The 18,694-nt window shown below is 52.7% G+C and overlaps 1 protein-coding gene across 2 annotated transcripts in view; it reads right to left on the reverse strand.

Moving 5' to 3' along the window:
- Window positions 1–13,758, reverse strand: part of TXNRD3 (thioredoxin reductase 3) — a 34,555-nt gene extending 20,797 nt beyond the window's left edge. Inside the window, exons 1-6 of one of the 2 annotated variants that reach the window (XM_052643636.1) lie at window positions 13,677–13,758; window positions 5,112–5,172; window positions 4,103–4,212; window positions 1,316–1,420; window positions 1,029–1,101; window positions 14–133 (exon numbers count right to left, since the gene is read on the reverse strand). In XM_052643636.1, the coding sequence (XP_052499596.1) occupies window positions 14–133; window positions 1,029–1,101; window positions 1,316–1,420; window positions 4,103–4,177 (373 nt within the window). In that variant the 5' untranslated portion in view covers window positions 4,178–4,212; window positions 5,112–5,172; window positions 13,677–13,758. The remainder of the gene's footprint in view (window positions 1–13; window positions 134–1,028; window positions 1,102–1,315; window positions 1,421–4,102; window positions 4,213–5,111; window positions 5,173–13,676) is intronic. The other variant, XM_052642876.1, reaches the window with a different exon arrangement.
- Window positions 13,759–18,694: the final 4,936 nt, after the last annotated feature.

Consider the following 18,694-nt stretch of genomic DNA (forward strand, 5'->3'; position numbering starts at 1 on the left):
ATGCATCGCCCACCTTGCTGACTGTACTCCCAGCCGAACTTCCTGGAGTCGGTCAGCGCCTGCCCTAGCAGCGCGGCCTGGTGCATCAGCTTCTTCGGGATACAGCCAACATTCACACACGTGCCACCGAGACCTGAGCGAGAGAGCCGCAGCTGTGATGCTGTGTGTGCGCGCGTGTGCATTCACGGGGCTTGCACACAGGCAGAGTGGGTGCTCTGAAAACGGGGAGACAACAGGCTTGACGACTGCGGGGCAGCAGCACACACTGTTACACAAAACGGTCTGCGTCACGGTGACCGAGGGTCCCTGCTGGAGGCCCAGGGATAAGCAAATTCCGACGCACATTTGAACAGTTCCCTGGGTACAGAATCCAAGACTTCCACCTGAGTCCCAACCATGAGGTGGTCAGAACTGGGTCAGACTAACTGGGCACACGCTGCCCTGAGGCCAGGCAGGGCCGGCCTCCAGCCTTTCCCTGGGCAACCCCGACTCCTCCGGGCTGGTACCACCAGCTGCCAGCTGCCTGGACTCTCACCAACACGGGGTGAGACAGACACTCACATCGGTGTCCTCCGAGAGCGTGTCCCCCTGGTACCAGGAGGCAGGGCTGTGCCCGGGACGGGGAGGCGGCAAGGGAGGAGGATAAGTGTACTCGGCTGACCTTCCTGCAGCCAGGGTGTCAGTTATAAAATCGACACAGAGACACAGGAAAGCGTCACGGCCAACCTAGGCAAGCACGATGGGGTGCGCCCTGCTCTGAGACCACGACCCTGTGGGACACCCCCGTGTGGGTGCAAAGTTATCCTGGCAGACGCGGTGGGACACTCGGGGCCTGGAATTTCCCTGTGCAAAACCCTCCTCAATCGCTTTCGTGTTATCTTTCTGCTGTCTCTTATTAACACAGGACCGGGGACGGTGTCCTCAGCCTGAGGCAGGCGGGTTACCCTCTGGGGCTGTGGTGAGGACCGAGGCAGACCGATGAGAACCACAGAGAGCAAGCCCCTCGAGACAGCAGGAGAGCCACTCACCCCAGGCCGTGCCGCGGGGGGATGGGACCACGAAGTCCAGCACCATGACCTTCCTCCCCAGGACGGCGGCTTCCTGCGAACAAGACACACGGAGACCTCGTCATTTCCCCGACCTTGCCCTGAAGGATGAGACCGTGTCTGTGTATGACAAAACACAGTCTCTCCTCTCTGTTAGCCCAGCTGTGCCGCGACAGCAGCGCAGACTGGAACGGCCTAAGCATCGACGGCGGAAGGGAGGCTTAGGGCCACCGCCGGGAGGACCATCCACGGGGGCTGCTGCTTCTCACCTGAGCGCACGAGAGGCCCCCGGAGCCCCCGCCGATGACGATGAGGTCGTAGTCATACGCCGGGTCCTGCTGGAGGAGCTGCTGTAATAAACCACTCTGATGTGCCTGGGGGGAATCAAAGGACAGAACACGGCACAACCGAGCTGACTCAGCACACACGGCTTCTAGAAAACCTCAGGGACGGGCAAGCTGCAGTGGCAGTAAGCGGGCTGTGACTTTGTCTGGAGGGTGCTCGGTTGGGCCCAACTAGTCAGACCGAGGCCACAGCAGATAAACGCACTGGTCACCACCCAAGCGCGAGGCACATGTCAGATGGCGGGGAGGTCGGGCCTCATCCTACGTCAGACAAGCTCTCTCCGCGAGCAGCTCTCTGGGCCCTTCCCGCCGGCTCACCTCTGTTCTCCTCAGACCTTAAGCATCAAGATGAGCTCGCCGGGTGGCACTTGACCTGCCCCTGCCTCCTGCTCTACTGGAGGCACACACGCCTTGCTAAGCGGCGGACTCCCCTCCTGGGTTAGAAGGTGTAAACAGGCATGGAGAACTGAATAGTTACAAAGTGAGTGACTCGCGAGCACACTCTCCCCTCAGCAAGTGTGCAGGTGGACCGAGAGGGCACGAGGGAGTGCCAAGTAGGGCTGGAGCTATCAGCAGGTCTGCACACGATGGAAGACGACGGAGAAGCTGACCTCCCACCTGAGCAATGAACTGATTCCCTCTTTTCCCTTTAAAAACGTTCACGGCCAAGCAGAATCCTGCAAGCTGGTTCTGGGACGTGGGTCCCCTTCTCCCCAGATGCTGGCTTTTCTGATTGAAGCGACTTTCCTTTCGACCAGCCCTTGGCTCCGAGGATGGCTGCTGAGGGGTGAGCACACGCGCCTGACGTAAGACCAGGAGCGGCATCTTCTGCTTGCGTCCACCCGCGCTGGTCTTCTCTGAAAACAGTGCTCACGCATCATCGCGGGCATGCACTGTGGGTTTTCTCCTGAGTTTCCATAAGTACAACGCGAGCCTTCTGCTCCGTCTGTCAGGAAAGGTCAGGGCTGACCCGGAGGCACAACCTGATGTCCACGTGGCCCTCCCTGTGGCCAGAAGCAGCGTGGACCAGGCCGGAGGCTCCACGTGAGGCTGGACAGCAGTTCTGTCTGTGCGAGGTCGGCCGCTCAGTCATCACGCTGGCCCCCGAGCCGGCTCATCCCGTGAGTGCCTCACGAGCGCTGCAGGACCACAGGCCCGGCGAGGCGCACGGCCCCGGCTGGCAGCCTCCTACCCTCAGGTGCTCTTAGGGGGTCCACCTCGCACAGAGCTGCCGCCCAGGGCAGGGCTTTCAGCCTCCGAGGAGACTGGCATCTCTGCAGCCCGAAGCACCGCCCCCCCCAACCCCGTGATGCACTTTCCCAGCGGGCACTGCCAAGACCAGTGCCTCCGAAGGTGTCGGAGACTACAACGGCACCTGCTTCCAGGACAGATGAAGCAGGCAGTTACCGGAAACTGATGCTGATCCCAGATTAACGTGCCTTTTCTCCCCACAAAAGTGTGATTCTTTCTTTTTAAATGTATGAAGCTTTTAAAAAACCACTGCATTTCTCCTTGGCTGTGCGGGTCTCTGCGCGGGTCCCTGCTGTGCGGGCTCCTTCCAGCTGCAGTGACCAGGGCAGCTCCAGATGCGGCGCGTGTGCGTCTCAGGGGGCTTCTCCTGTCAGGGAGCACGGGCTCTGGGTGCTGGGGCCCAGTAGTTGCAGCCCACAGGCTTGGTTGCTCTGCGGCATGTGGGATCTTCCTGGACCAGGGATCAAACCTGTGTCCCCTGCATTGGCAGGCAGGTTCTTATCCAAAGTACCACCGGTGAGGCCCCAAAAATGTAATCTTAATTGAATCTAACCCTAAGAATCCACTCCATCACCACTGATGCCTACACATATAGAGGATCTAGGAGCAGAGGTTTAATAAAAGCCGACAGCTACATTAAGGTCCTTATTATTACAGACTAATCGTTATCTGTCTCTACGTAACCAAATGATTCGTGTTCATTTCCGCATTCTAGGAAGCAAACGAAAAAGGAAATGGCAACCCGCTCCAGTGTTCTTGCCTGGAAAATCCCAGGGACGGGGGAGCCTGGTGGGCTGCCGTCTGTGGGGTCGCACAGAGTCGGACACGACTGAAGCGACTTAGCAGCAGCAGCAGCAGGAACCAGAGCTTCTCGAAGCTCACAGGGCCAGTGGCCTTGGCAGGAGAGCTGCGCTTGTTGGGCTGGACTGCCAGTGCTGATCTCATTTCCCTAAACCTCGAGGTGGAAGGAGGCCTCGTCTGTCCCCATTTGGAGGGAGAGAGCAGGGCAGCCCACCCTTCTGTCCTCCAACCTCACTCGAAACTTTCTGCTTCTCAGCATTCAAAGTTTGAATGGGTAAAAAGTTAATTTCTCTTAAAGTAATCATGATTATCTGATAATCATCCTATACTGCCTCGTCGCTCAGTCGTGTCCAACTCTTTGGGACCCCGTGCACTGTAGCCCACCAGGCTCCTCTGTCCATGGGATTTCCCAGGACAGAACACTGGAGTGGGCTGCCATTTCCTCCTCCAGGGGATCTTCCCAAGCCAGGGATCAAACTCGGGTCTTCCACATTGCAGGCAGATTCTTCATCACGTGAGCCACCAGGGAAGCTTTCGATTTTACAAGCTCCAAAAGACACAAATGAACAGATTTGTAAAAACCACTTCCACCTCTTTTAAATATTTTCTTAAAAACAAAATTTGGACCGACAGCCTTCAGAAACACACGGTACTATTTACCTGGAAAGTGTGGTCACAACCGCCCACGTGCACTTTATTCACAAAGATACTGGGCACAGTCCTCTGGTTGGTCATCTCCGACAGAACCTCCTGGACACTGGCCCCCTCATCTAAGGAATAAAAGATCAAAGACATAAGACCCTGCAAAGGTTCCGAGGCTCTGCGAGCTGAGCTGAAGGGCTGTGACACTCTGATGCCCACGTGCACGTTATCAACTTCACAAAGCGACGACTCGGGTTCAGAGGAAGCCTTACAGAATAAAGAGCAGACTCCTGACTGCTTTTAAAATGAACACTTTCAAATTAGAATCTGATCTATACTCCACTGGCTAGGCAGAGACTGATAAGAATCGTCTTTAAAGAGCAAACATAATATGTGCTCTAATACAGAAAACATATCCAACAATTACATTTGAAAAAATCTTTATGCTCATAGTCCAAAACATGCCCTCCACTCCTAAAAACTGAGCTGGGCCCTCGGTTCTTCAGGCTCCCCATGTGGTAAACTCTTCAGGAAAGTCTCAAAGATTCAAGAGCATTTCACTTACTAAATCAACCTGGCTAAAGAGAGGGATGAAGTCTCGTGAAGGCAGAGACTGGGCTTCCTGTTGTCCGAGCGCACCCGTGGGAAGCGCATGGGACTCAGGAGCAGGACTGCGGGAACACTGGCGCCGGCCCCCCTGGGGCTGCGCTCGGAGATGGGCAGACCCGCCCCATCCTGGTACAGCCTCCTCTAGGCCGCCGGACAGCGGGCGGACACGCCTGAGAACCACCAGCACTGCCTGACATGGCTGCCTTCCACGCCCCCCTCAAATGCAGACAATGTACGCAAAAAATCCACGCAAAGTGTCTCCACATACAGGTTCATCTTCTGCGGGGTTGGAGGTAGGTGAAATCAGCTCATTGAACCCAGACAGGCGAGTAAACTGAACTGAACGAGGCAATGCAAGGAAAGAAGCCAGTCTCGTGGACGTTGATTACAAACAACAGGTACGAGCCATTCTACTCACCAACTTGATCAAGTTCCAAGATGTTACAGTCAACTCCCAGAGAAGAAAAGAGTTCTTTAACCTGCAATGAAAATGCACCTGCGTTCTCCTCTCGCACAGACCAGACGCAGCTATGGAGTGTGGGCAAAGCACTGGGGACGCTCAAACACGCCCTTCAGGAATGCGCGCCCCGGGCCACGTTCTCTCCTGTTCTCGGAGAGCCTTCCCAGAACGACCTCCACCCGCCTCTTCTCTTCTTTTACAACCTGCTGTCTCACTTCCGAATCTGTACCTTTCACTCAAACCTCTGTTTTGGAACTCAACATAAGCAGCATTTCTCCAGCTGCGTGGTCTTGGAACGCCTCGCGCGGAGCGCACCCCACATCAACCCTCCTGTGTCCACAAGCCCTCTCCCCTGTTTTCTCTCAACAGTCATTAAACCATTTACCTGTCACACACCTAGGATGGCTCATCCACTGTTCCCCAAATGCAACATGCAGCGATGAGCAGGACACCCCGCTGCCCGCCGGGCGGGGAGGCAGATGCCCCCACTGTCACCGTTCGCCAGCTGCCTGCACACAAAGCCCTGGGCCCCGCCACGCGGACAGGGGGCCAGCAGCGGGGCGTCCCCAGGAGCTTGTCCGTGACTACGGAGAGTGTCAGACCCCCTCCTGCAGGCTCTTCCTGCCCCACGCCTACTCCCCATCCACCCGGTTAACCACTAAGTCTCCATAGCGCTCTGCATGGAGCGGGCTCCTCTTTCCAGTCCCCCTCAGCTGATCTCCTGAGCCGGCAAGACCTTCCAGGGGAAGTTCTCAGTCACCTCCTGGGAGTTCTCCAACTGCCGCCACCGAGGTCAATCAGAGCCCACCGTCAGCAGGACTCTGGCCCTTCGGCGACCTCAGCCCTCGAGGGGAAGCCGAGGGGCTCCGGCTCCAGGACAGAGGCACGAGGGTCTTGGCCCGTCTGCCCCTGCCAGATGTCCACAGCTGGTGAAAGGTGATTAAAAAGGGCCACTGAAGTCTCTGGAAGTTGAGGGCACACAGCAAATGAGGCAACGCATATTCAAGAGAATCCACTAGACATCAGTAAGAGCGGGAGCCTCAGGGACCCGTCTTCCGCCCCCGACCGTGACAAGGGCGCCGCTGCAGGTGGCTGCGGCCGCGGAGATGAGGCGCCCTGCTCTCCGGGGTCCCAGCTGCCCCGAGGCTGCCATTCCTATCGCTCAGGTCCGAGAGGCAGAGGCTGTGTTACTGGTGAGTGCGGCAGCAAGGGAAAGCTCCCGTCCTGCACCACCTCAATCACAGATCAGAGTGTCTGTGCCAGGCGAAAACAGCAGGGCCCTGATCACGCTGCCCAGCCCACCTGCAGGGCAGGGCTCCAGGCTGGGAGAGGCAAGCCAAGGAGGCCAGAGGCTACGCCCTACCAGAGCTGCTCATAAAGCAGGCTGTCCCAAGGGAAGCGGGTCCGCACCCCAGCTCCGGATCGAGGTCTCAGAGGCCGCTCGGGGCAAGGGGGAAACCGCAAGCTTAGAGAGCGCCGAGCTCCACCCTAAGAAACCGACCCTCTGGCACGGACTGTGGGGCGGTTCACACTCAGGCACAGCTGAGACAGTGGAGACGGCGGCGGCCGAGTCAGAGGATGCCGGTGGCTCCTCCTGGCAGCAGGCTAAACGGTGAGCCACCGGTCAGCAGAGAGCCAGGAGGAGACACTGGAGAACGGCCCTGCCAGGGTAAGAAAAAACTGCAAATCTGCCCAGTGACGACCGCTGCAGAGGGCCCCGCCTGGCGGCTGCCTGGCATGAATAACTGACTCACTGAAAAGATGAGGGCAGGAGGAGAAGGGGACCGCGGAGGACGAGATGGTCAGACGGCATCACTGACTCAACGGACGTGAGTTTGAGCAAGCTCTGGGAGATGGTGAAGGACAGGGAAGCCTGGCGAGCTGCAGCCCGTGGGTCACAGAATCAGAGCAACCCCCCGAACAACAACACAGAACAATTTACACCCCAGGGCACCATCAGGAAAGCAGAGCATCCGACCCGCAATCAGAGGAGCATAACACCCGGGCACGACGCTGAGAGGGTCAGACAGTGTAACACAGACGGCCGGTGAACCCGTCACCCCAGGGTGGCTGCACAGACCCAAGGCCGCACCTCTGAGGAGTGGAAACAGACTTCTTGAAAATAATCCATAAGAGATACACAAGCAAAAACTGGCCACAGAGAAGGACGGCTGCAGTGTCTAGAGTGGCTATAACGCATTACCGGAAACGCCCAAGTTTCAACAAAAAAAAGACCAGACACACAGACAAACAGGACAGAGGGTCCACACGCAAGAAGAAAGCAGGCAAGAGAAGCCACCTCTGAGAGGCCCAGACCGTGTGACGAAGAGGCACAGCCACCCGCGTAAATGCGTTCAAGGAGCTTGAGAAAACTATGCTTCAGGAGGCACGGAGAAGCATGATGGCAACGTCTCACCCAGTGGGAACACCAATAAAAAGACAGGAATTATAGACAGGAACCAACTGGGTATGAAGCAATTACGGGAATGTGCAATACCCACAGTCAAGATTCCACTACGGCGTCTCAACAGCAGACTCGAGCTGGCAGGGCTCGTGGAGCTGAGGACCTGCGTGGAGAGTGTGCAGCCTCACGCGCGGAGGGAAAAGACGAAGGACAGAAGCCTGGGGGAAAATGGGCCAGCGCGAAGCACAACACACACGTGGCAGGCACACCAGCAAGAGGCAGAGGAAATAAAGCACGAGAATAATATTTGAAGAGATGCCCCCAAATAGCCGAGATTTGATGAAAAACAGTAATCCAAATATCTAAGAAGCAAAATAATGGAGAAGACTCTTGAGAGTCCCTTGGACTGCAAAGAGATCCAACCAATCCATCCTAAAGGAAATCAGTCCTGAATATTCTTTGGAAGGACTGATGTTGAAGCTGAAACTCCAATACTTTGGCCACCTGATGCAAAGAACTGACTCATCTTAAGAGACCCTGCTGGTGGGAAAGACTGACGGTGGGAGAAGGGGACGACAAAGGATGAAATAGTTGGATGGCATCAGTGATTCATTGGACATGAGTTTGAGCAAGCTCTGGAAGGTACTGAGGGACAGGGAGGCCTGGCGTGCTACATTCCATGGGGTCACAAAGAGTTGGACACGACTGAATGACTGAACTGAACCAGTGAATTTAGCCAAGTTACAGGATACAAAATCAATACACAGAAATCACTTGCATTTCTACACATTAACAGTGAAAAATCAGAAAGAGAAAAATAAGGAATCAATTCCATTCACCATGGCAACCAAAAGAATTCAGTATCAGGAATAAACTTACCTAAGGAGACCAAAGAACTGCACACAGAAAATTATAAGGCACTACTGAAGGAAATCAAAGATGACATAAACAGATGGAGAGATACTCCATGTTCCCGGGTAGGAAGAATCAATATTGTGAAAACGACTTTACTACCAAATGCAATCTACAGATTCAATGTGATCCCCATCAAATTACCAATGACATTTTTCACAGAACTAGAACCAAAAAATTCATAATTCCTATGGAAAGACAAAAGACTGCAAATAGCCAAAGCAGTTTTGAAAAGAAGATTGGAGCTGGAGGAAGCAAGCTTCCTGACTTCAGACTATACTACAAAGCTACAGTCATCAAGACAGAATGGTACTGGCACAAAAACAGAAATACAGACCAACGGAACGAGATAGAGAGCCCAGAAGTAAACCCGTGCACCTATGGGTACCTGATTTTTGACAAAGGAGGCAAGAATATACAATGGGGCAAAGACAGCCTCTTTAATAGTGGTGAGAAAACTATACAGCTACATTAAAAGAGTGCAATTAGAACACTTCCTAACACCATACACAAAGATAAACTCAAAATGGATTAAAGACCGAAATGTAAGACCAGAAAGTATAAAACTCTTGGAGGAAAATGGGCAGAACACTCGATGACATAAAGCAAGACCCTCTATGACCCGCCTCCTGAAGCAACGGAAATAAAAACAAAAGGAAACAAGTGGGACCTGGTTAAACTTAAAAGCTTTAGCACAGCAAAGGAAACTGTAAGCAAGGTGAAAAGACACCCCTCAGAAATGGGAGAAAATAGCAGCAAGTAAAGCAACTGGCAGAGGGTTAATTTCCAAGACATACAAGCAGCTCATACGGCTCAACGCCAGGAAAACAAACAGCCCAACTGGAGAGCGGGAAAAAGGCCCCGGCAGACAGTTCTCCAAAGAGGAGATACAGATGGCTAGCAAACACATGAAAGACGCTTACCATCGCTCCTTATTACGGAAATGGAAATCAGAACCACAGCGAGATGTCACCTCACACCAGCCAGAACGGCCGCCATCAAAAAGTCTACAAACCATAGACACTGGAGAGCGTGTGCTCTTGCACCGTTGGTGGGAATGCACACCACTGTGGAAGATGGTATGGAGGTCCCTTAAAAACTAGGAATAAAACCACCATATGACCCAGCAGTCCCACTCCTGGGCATACACCCTGAGGAAACCAAAATTGAAAAAGACACATGGAAAAATAGTGCTGTTCATTGCGGCACCATTCACAGCAGCGAGAACACGGAGGCACCTAGATGCCCGTCGACAGATGAATGGATAGAGAAGTTGTGGTGCATATATACGATGAAATATTACTCAGTCATAGAAAGGGATGCGTTTGAGTCAGTTCTAATGAGATGGATGAACCTAGAACCTATTATACAGAGGAAGTGAGCCAGAAAGAGAAAGATAAATATCGTATTCTAATGCATATATACGAAATCCAGAAAAATGGTCCTGAAGAATTTATTTCAGAACAGCAGTGGAGAAACAGACATGGAGAATACACTTATGGGCGTGGGGAGAGGGGAGGAGAGGGTGAGATGCATGGAGAGAGCAACCTGGAAACTTACATTACCCTGTGTAAAATAGATGGCCAATGGGAATTTGCTGTATGGCTCAGGGAACTCAAACAGGGGCTCTGTATCAACCTGGAGGGTAGGATGGGGCGGGAGATGGGAGGCAGGTTCAAAAGAGAAGGGACGTATGTAGACCTAGGGCTGATTCAGGTTGACGTTTGACAGGAAAGAACAGAATTCTGTAAAGCAATCATTCTTCAAAAAAAAATTAATTAATTAAAAAAAAGGAAAGGAATCCTGACCCATGCGACAGATAGATGAACTCTGAGGACATCAGACTGAAATAAGCCAGTCAGAAAACAACAAATACTTTCAGACTCACAGGGCAGAAAGCAGATGGCGGCTGCCAGCGGCTGGGGGTGGGGATGGAGAGTTACTGTTCAATGAGGTCAGAGTGTCAGTTGGGGAAGATGAAAAAAGCCCTGTGGGTGGATGGTGGTGATGGCGGCACAAAACAGGAACGGTCTTAATGCCATGAAACCTAAGATGGTTAAAACAGTAAACGATATTATGCATATTTTATTACAGGGAAAAAAAAGCTAACCAATGCAAGCATGTTTTCAATCCACAAAAGTGTGAATTGAGGATTAGGGAAAACATGGCTTGAAAAATAATTTGGGGAAGGGATTAAAAAAAATCAGGGCACGTTTTTCACTCTTTAGTTTGGGCCATGAGGTCGCCTGACTCACAGGAGCTTCCTGCCTGGTTAGCTGCCCCCGAGTTCAGCACACTCCTCCCAGGTGGGACTCCAGTCCCAGGGCAGACCCTATCACTCTCCTCCAGCCTGACGCCATCAGGTCCACACTCAGCGGCACCCGCTCAGACCTCAGTACCACTGAGAAGCCGAAGGCCAGCCCATTCCCACACCCCTCTCCTGGTTCTCTTCCTACACCCTGCGTTCAGCCCAGTATTTTCATGTCATCACCTCCTGCCTTTGCTCACACGAATTCCTCAACTACTGATGCTCTACGTTGCCTACATCCAACTTATCTCTCCAGGACCAACTTAAACATCACATCTTCAATTCCTCTGACCCCCACAGAAGCAGCTGTTTTACCTCTCATTCCCACAGCACCTGCCTCACACACATGCGTCTTTCAGTACGTGACAACAGGCTGATTACAGCTGCTTTAGGCCATGCGTTCTTGAAAGGCAAGGCCACAGGTAGGGATGTGGAATACGGTGCCCAGTTTGGGTGATGCATGGTCAAATTACCGCACAACCTGTTTAGGGAGGGGTCATGTGTAAAGACAGATAATGCATAGAAAGCTTGGCCAGGAAAGAAAAGCGCTCAGGGAAAGTACCGGAAGATCTGTCATCCAACTGGAAGCCAGATCCCTAATGCGCTGGAAGCCAGATCCCTAATTCACTGGAAGCCAGATTCCTAATTCACTGGAAGCCAGATTCCTAATTCTGTGCACTGGAGTGACAGGCACCGCCAAAATGTTTCAGACGGACAGATCTGGGCTCCATTAAAAAAGTTTTGATTGAAGGTGGGAGGAGAAGGGGACGACGGAGGATGAGATGGCTGGATGGCATCACCAACTCAATGGATGTGAGTTTGAGCAAACTCCCAGAGTTGGTGATGGACACGGAGGCCTGGCGTGCTGCAGTCCATGGGGTCGCGAAGAGTAGGACACGACTGAGAGACTGAACTGAACTGAGAAAAGGTCTAGTAAGCAAAGCTGTCCAGTTATGTAACAGGACTCCAAGTGGTGGCCATGTTGTTAGAAGCAGTAGTGTGCACAGAACAGAGAACCATCTGTCCTAAGGTGCTCCGTGTCAGCAAAGGTTTCGCCAGAATGATGTAAAGCCGTTTATTCTTTCAACCCATTTACCCGCCTCACACTGTTCTAGGCCCCAGCAACATAGCAGTGGCCACACACAGTTCTGATGGCTTGGCTCTTTTATAAGCTTCAAAGGACAACTTCAATAAGCAGAGAAAGAAGACAAGAGGTTGGAAATAAACCAACACGTATGTGAGAATCAGACAGGTGATTGGTGAGCATTCAAACCACAGTGGAAAGAATGGACTCTCTGAAAAAGGAAGAGGGACTGATAAGTTATAAAGGAAAAAAGGAACTGGATCCCCACACGTCCTCGGCTTCAAGTTCAGGTGGGACAGAGAAGAGGGGTGTGAAAAGCACACCAGAAACTTCCAGCAGTCCACACAGGAGGATGTCTTTATGACCTCAGAGTAGAAATACTTCTTAAAAAAGGCACAAACCAGAAAGGAGAAAGTGACAGATTCACTATGTTAAACTTCCACACTCAGTTAAACCAAACATCACATAAAGAGAGTAAAAAGAAAGACCCAATCCGGGAGATTTTCCAATACATAGAACCGAAGGACTAGAATCCACAGTATATAAAGAATGTCTATACAATTAGTATAAAAAATAACCTAATAGAGAAATAAGCAAAATGCCTGAATGTTTCCCAGAAGAGGAAACTCAAATGACCCATAAACACAGGTAAAGATGTTAAGTTCATCAAGAAAACGCAAAACTAAGGCTACAATGAAATAGCATCCCATAAACACCAGAATGGCAAGAATTAAATGTATCAACTGCTGGCAAGGATGGAGGGCAGTGGGCACTGGTAATACATCAGAGAGAGGGCAGCGGTAGGGCCGTGTGGAAAACATTTCAGTGTCACCTAACTAAGGGAAAATTGGGCCTCCTCTGTGGCTTAGCAATTCAGCTTCAAGACATCTCCTCTCAAGCAGCTCTTGTATGTGTGCGCTTGGCAGATGTGGCAAGAACAGGCAATGGCCATACTGCATTTGAGAGCAAAATACTAGAAACATCAAGCCTGATAACTGTGCTTATGAGTCACCCTCAGGAACAACACAGCAATGAAAATTAAGAAACCACACTTACAGATACTAACATCCAGCAATCTCTAAAATATAACTGCTGGGAAAAACACGCAGAATATAAAAATCCATGACTCTACTTACACAAAGTACCAATACAAGCCAAAAGGAACCAAGTACTGTTTAGGGATACATACGTTTGGCAACAAAACGGTTAAGGAAAGCAAGTGGTTCTGGCCCTGGAGTGGAGAGGGTGAACCCGGAGGCCCCTGCTGGAGTGTGGTCTGCTAGAGAAATGCAAGGGGCACGTGTGACGCGCACACTCGTCTGGAAAACGTGCAAATCAGTGTCCACCTGACAGTCAGCCTGAAGACCCTAATCTCACGACTCTAACCCGACAATTTAGGCTTGTGCCTCCCCTATGCGTTGCTTCAACTCTCAGACGTGGAAGCAGCCTTCAAAGACGCCAAGCCCCATCCTACACACGGGTTCGTCCTCCAGAGCATCACTGCTCGACTCAGCTCCCGCGCGTGCCCCGCGTGCAGTCCGGCCTAAACGGCCGCCCGGCCGGCCCGGGGCACGCGGTGGGGTCCGCAGCAGCCCCGCCGCCCGCCGCCGTCGTCCCCCAGGACGGGACCCGGGGGACCTGCCCCCTCAGGTGCCCACGTCCAGCAGGCTTTCGGCCGGCGCAGGACCTCGGCTCGCCCGCCGGCCCGTCGGAGGCCGCAGGCGGGACCGCGCGGCCCAGCCGAGGGCGGATCGGACGAGCCCGGACCGAGGCCGGGGCGGGGCGCCGTTGGGGCCCGGGGCCCTGGCCGCCTACCCGCGTGCTGTGCGGGCAGTAGGTCTTGCTGAAGATGACCACGCGGTGGCCCTCAATGAGGCCCAGCAGGCGGCGCCGCAGCTCCTCGCGGGCCGCGCGCGACAAGCGGCTGGCCGCGAGAGCCGGCGGGCAGGCCCGGCGCCCGGGCGGCGACGACGGCCCGGCCGCGCCGCGGACATTGCCCAGTCGGCGGCTGGGAGACGAGCCCCTCCCTGGCGTGGAAAGCGTCTGTGCCCGCGAGGGCGGCGGCGGCGGCGGCTGCGCCAGGACCGCGGTGTCGCTCCCGCACCGGCAGGACCCGCCCAGAAACCAGACACCCAGCTGAGGCGCCGAGTGGGAGTGAAGGCCGGACCGCTCGCCCCTCTCCCGGCTCTGCCCCGCCCCCGGCCCCGCCCCGCCCCCGGCTCTCGCCCAATCCCGATACGCCCCGCCCCCGGCGCTCGCCCAATCCCGGATACGCCCCGCCCCCGGCGCTCGCCCCGCCCCGGCGCTCACCCCGCCCCGACGCTCGCCCCGCCCCGACGCTCGCCCCGCCCCGACGCTCGCCCCGCCCCGGCGCTCGCCCCGCCCCGGCGCTCGCCCCGCCCCGGCGCTCGCCCCGCCCCGGCGCTCGCCCCGCCCCGGCGCTCGCCCCGCCCCAGCCCCGCCCCACCCTCGGCTCTTGCGAAGTAAACCAGTGATACACCGCAGTGCTGGACTCGCCCAGTCTTCGTAAAGTGGCGGGTGTCAGGCTTCAAGGTCTCGTTAGCTCGATGTGGTGCGCGCATGTGGTGCGCGCACCGCGGGGTCGCCGGGTTTCCGTATGGTCCCCAGGGGCGCCCCCCGTGAAGAGCTTACTTCCACTCCTGCTTCCATTCCACCAGCCCCCTCAGGCCTCCTTTAGAGACACGGTCTTCAGTGAGGTTGGATGTCTCAACCTTTTGGAAGGAGTGAATAAATAAAAACCATCTTTACAAAAAATGGCTATTTTTTTAAAGCTTATATCCCACAAAGTAAATAAAAATACTACTAGCAAAACCTAGACAGCGTATTAAAAAGCAGAGGCATCACCTTGCTAACAAAGGCCCATAGTCAAAGCTATGGTTTTTCCAGTAGTCATGTATGAATGTGAGAGTTGGCCTATAAAGAAGGTCGAGCACTAAAGAACTGGTGTTTTCCAATTGAGGTGCTGGAGTAGACTCTTGAGAGTCCCTTGGACTGCAAGGAGATCGATCAAACCAGTCAGTCCTAAAGGATATCAACTCTGAATATTCACTGGAAGGACTGATGCTGAAGCTGAAACTCCAATACTTTGGCCACCTGATGCAAAGAACTGACTCATTGGAAAAGACCCTGATACTGGGAATGATTGAAGGCGGGAGGAGAAGAGGACAACAGAGAATGAGATGGTTGGATGACATTACTGACTCAACGGACATGAGTTTGAGCAAACTCTGGGGGCTAGTGAAGGATAGGGAAGCCTGGCATGCCGCAGTCAATGAGGTCACAAAGAGTCGAACACGACTTAGCAACTAAACAGCAACAACTGGGTTTCTGTTAGATACCTCATATAGCTACGACATTTTAAAATGAATTTCCTAGGCTGCTACCCCTCAGTCCCTACTGCATGGAATTCTGGAGGCATTTATTTATTTATTTAGTTTTAGATTTTAAATCTTTGGTACTTTTTTAATTTTATGTTTTTTGAATGATTGTCATTATTTTTTTTTACTATAAATTTATTTATTTTAATTGGAGGCTAATTGGAGGCATTTCTAATAAAGGGACCCTGAGTTTCTTGGGCTCCAAAATCACTGCAGATGGTGACTGCAGCCATGAAATTAAAAGACACTTGCTCCTTGGAAGAAAAGCTATGAGAAATCTAGACAGCATACTAAAAAGCAGAGACGTGACTTTGCCAACAAAGGTCTGTCTAGTCAAAGTTATGGTTTTTCCAGTGGTCATGTATGAATGTGAGAGTTGGACAATAAAGAAAGCTGAGTGCTGAAGAATTGATGCTTTTGAACTGTGGTGTTGGAGAAGACTCTTGAGAGTCTCTTGGACGGCAAGAAGATCCAACCAGTCTATCCTAAAGGAAATCAGTCCGGAACATTCATTGGAAGGACTGATGTTGAAGCTGAAACTCCAATACTTTGGCCACCTGACGTGAAGAGCTGACTCATTTTAAAAAATCCTGATGCTGGGAAAGATTGAAGGCAGGAGGAGAAGGGGACAACAGAGGATGAGATGGTTGGATGGCATCACCCACTCGATGGACATGAGTTTGAGTAAACTCCCAGAGTTGGTGAAGGACAGGGAAGCCTGGCGTGCTGCAGTCCATGGGGTCACAAAGAGTCGGGCACAACTGAGCCACTGAACTGAACTGAAGTCATCTGTGCCAGAATGGGAATCCTACATGCACCATTTGGGTGGATGGGTGGAGGGATTTGGGGCTAACTTGCTCACCACGACTTACAGGCCCCTGCGGCTGTGGGGTGAGCGTGTTAAACCCGAATAGAGACATTCACCCACGAGACCAGCAGGCGTGCCTGGCCCCTCTCAGGGGTCATCTCCTGACACCTGGCTCACCGTGCTTCAGCCACTGCCTTCCCCTTGCGTGCCAAACACAGTCCTGCCTTAGGGTCTGTGCATTTTCTGTTTACTCAGCCTCGATGTTCCTCCTCATCCAGCAAATCTAACTTTCTCTGGGGGATGGTACGAGAGGGGGGGGCCTGAGGTCCTCTCTCAGGCAGGCCAAGGTCAGGGCTGCTCCCCTGCTGACCCTTCGCTCACAGCCCCTTGCAGTTTCCTTCTAAGTGTCTCCCTCCTGACTGTGGAATTGGCTTTGTGCTGACAACTATGATGGTAAGAAGGAGAACGGCTTCAGCCTAGGTCTACGGTACCCTTGTGCCGAGGCAGTTACCTCCTTGCCCCTGAGGACACCTCCAACTTTCAGTTCAGTCGCTAAGTCGTGTTCGACTGTTTGCGACCCTGTGGACTGCAGCACGCCAGGCTTCCCTCTAACCTTGGTTTTCAAGATTTAAGACTTCCACAGTCAGGGTTTTTTACGATAAACCTTGTGGCTGGGATGGGCTTGCTACCGTGTCCCTTCCTGTCCTCACCCCCAGCTTCTCCTGGGCCAGAGGGTGAATCACTGACAGAAAGGATAAGGGTAGCCTGTGTTTTCCTCTGCTCCTGGCCTGACAACTAGCTAACCCATCAGAGCTTCACTGGTGGGCCTTTCAGAACTGTGACACCATTTTCAGGAAACTGTATTTCAATTAAGGTCGGAAAAGCACAGACAGCTTACCTCTGAATCTCAGCCCCATTCCTTCCTAGATGGTAGTCTGACAAACAGTCATAGGCAGAGACTAACGTCAGCTCCTGCCTCAAAGGGCCGTTGTGAATTTAAGTGAGTCAGTACTCTGATGGCTCAGGGAATTCACCAACTGCCAATGGCCGCCAGTGCAGAAGTGAAGTGAAGTCGCTCAGTGGTGTCTGACTCTGCGACCCCGTGGACTGTAGCCCGCCAGGCTCCTCTGTCCTTGGGATTTTACAGCCAAGAATATTGGAGTGGGTTGCCATTTCCTTCTCCAATGCAGGAGATGCAGGTTCAATCCCTGGGTCGGGAAGATCCCCTGGAGAAGAAACAGTCCAGTATTGTTGCCTGGAAAATTCCTTGGACAGAGGAGCCTGGTGGGCTATAGTCCATGGGGTCACCAAAGAGTTGGACACGACTTAGCAACTAAACAAGAAATACACGCAAAGTGCTTAGGATGGAACCTGGTAGACGGTCAGCACACAACCGGCACCGTGTGTGACATCTCATTATTCACTCCTCCCAGCAGCCCCAGAAAGCAGAGGGTGTTGTCTCCCACAGGTGAGACAACTAACAACGGAGAAGGAACAGGATCTTCCCAGAGTCGCGTGGATGTGGGGAGGCTGGTGAGACAGACTCTTCCCAGAGTCGCGTGGATGTGGGGAGGCTGGTGACCCAGACTCTTCCCAGAGTCGCGTGGATGTGGGGAGGCTGGTGAGACTCTGTTCCCGGTCATCTCTTGCTAGAATCAGCACCGCAGTTCCCTTTAATTCCTTTTACTACGTAAGCCAGCTGAAGTTGTGGTTTCTGTTACTTACAATAAAGAGCATGTTAACAACTAAAACTATTTAAGGGATATGATGTTAGGTGCAGAAAAATTCATGACTCACAATTTCTTAATGGAGTATATCAATTCAGTTCAGTTCAGTCACTCAGTCGTGTCCCGCTCTTTGAGACCCCATGAATCGCAGCACGCCAGGCCTCCCTGTCCATCACCAACTCCCAGAGTTCACTCAGACTCATGTCCATCGAGTCAGTGATGCCATCCAGCCATCTCATCCTCTGTCGTCCCCTTTTCCTCCTGCCCCCAATCCCTCCCAGCATCAGAGTCTTTTCCAATGAGTATAACTCTTCGCATGAGGTGGCCAAAGTATTGGAGTTTCAGCTTTAGCATCATTCCTTCCAAAGAAATCCCAGGGCTGATCTCCTCTAGAATGGACTGGTTGGATCTCCTTGCAGTCCAAGGGACTCTCAAGAGTCTTCTCCAACACCACAGTTCAAAAGCATGAATTCTTCAGCGCTCAGCCTTCTTCACAGTCCAACTCTCACATCCATACATGACCACAGGAAAAACCATAGCCTTGATGAGACAGACCTTAGTCGGCAAAGTAATGTCTCTGCTTTTGAATATACTATCTAGGTTGATCATAACTTTTCTTCCAAGGAGTAAGTGTCTTTTAATTTCATGGCTGCAGTCACCATCTGCGGTGATTTTGGAGCCCAGAAAAATAAAGTCTGACACTGTTTCCACTGTTTCCCCATCTATTTCCCATGAAGTGATGGGACCGATGCCATGATCTTTGTTTTCTGAATGTTGAGCTTTTTTAAGCCAACTCTTTTACTCTCCTCTTTCACTTTCATCAAGAGGGTTTTTAGTTCCTCTTCACTTTCTGCCATAAGGGTGGTGTCATCTGCATATCTGAGGTTATTGATATTTCTC

This window comes from Budorcas taxicolor, chromosome 1, assembly GCF_023091745.1.
Source record: "Budorcas taxicolor isolate Tak-1 chromosome 1, Takin1.1, whole genome shotgun sequence".
Taxonomy (NCBI): Eukaryota; Metazoa; Chordata; class Mammalia; order Artiodactyla; family Bovidae; genus Budorcas; species Budorcas taxicolor.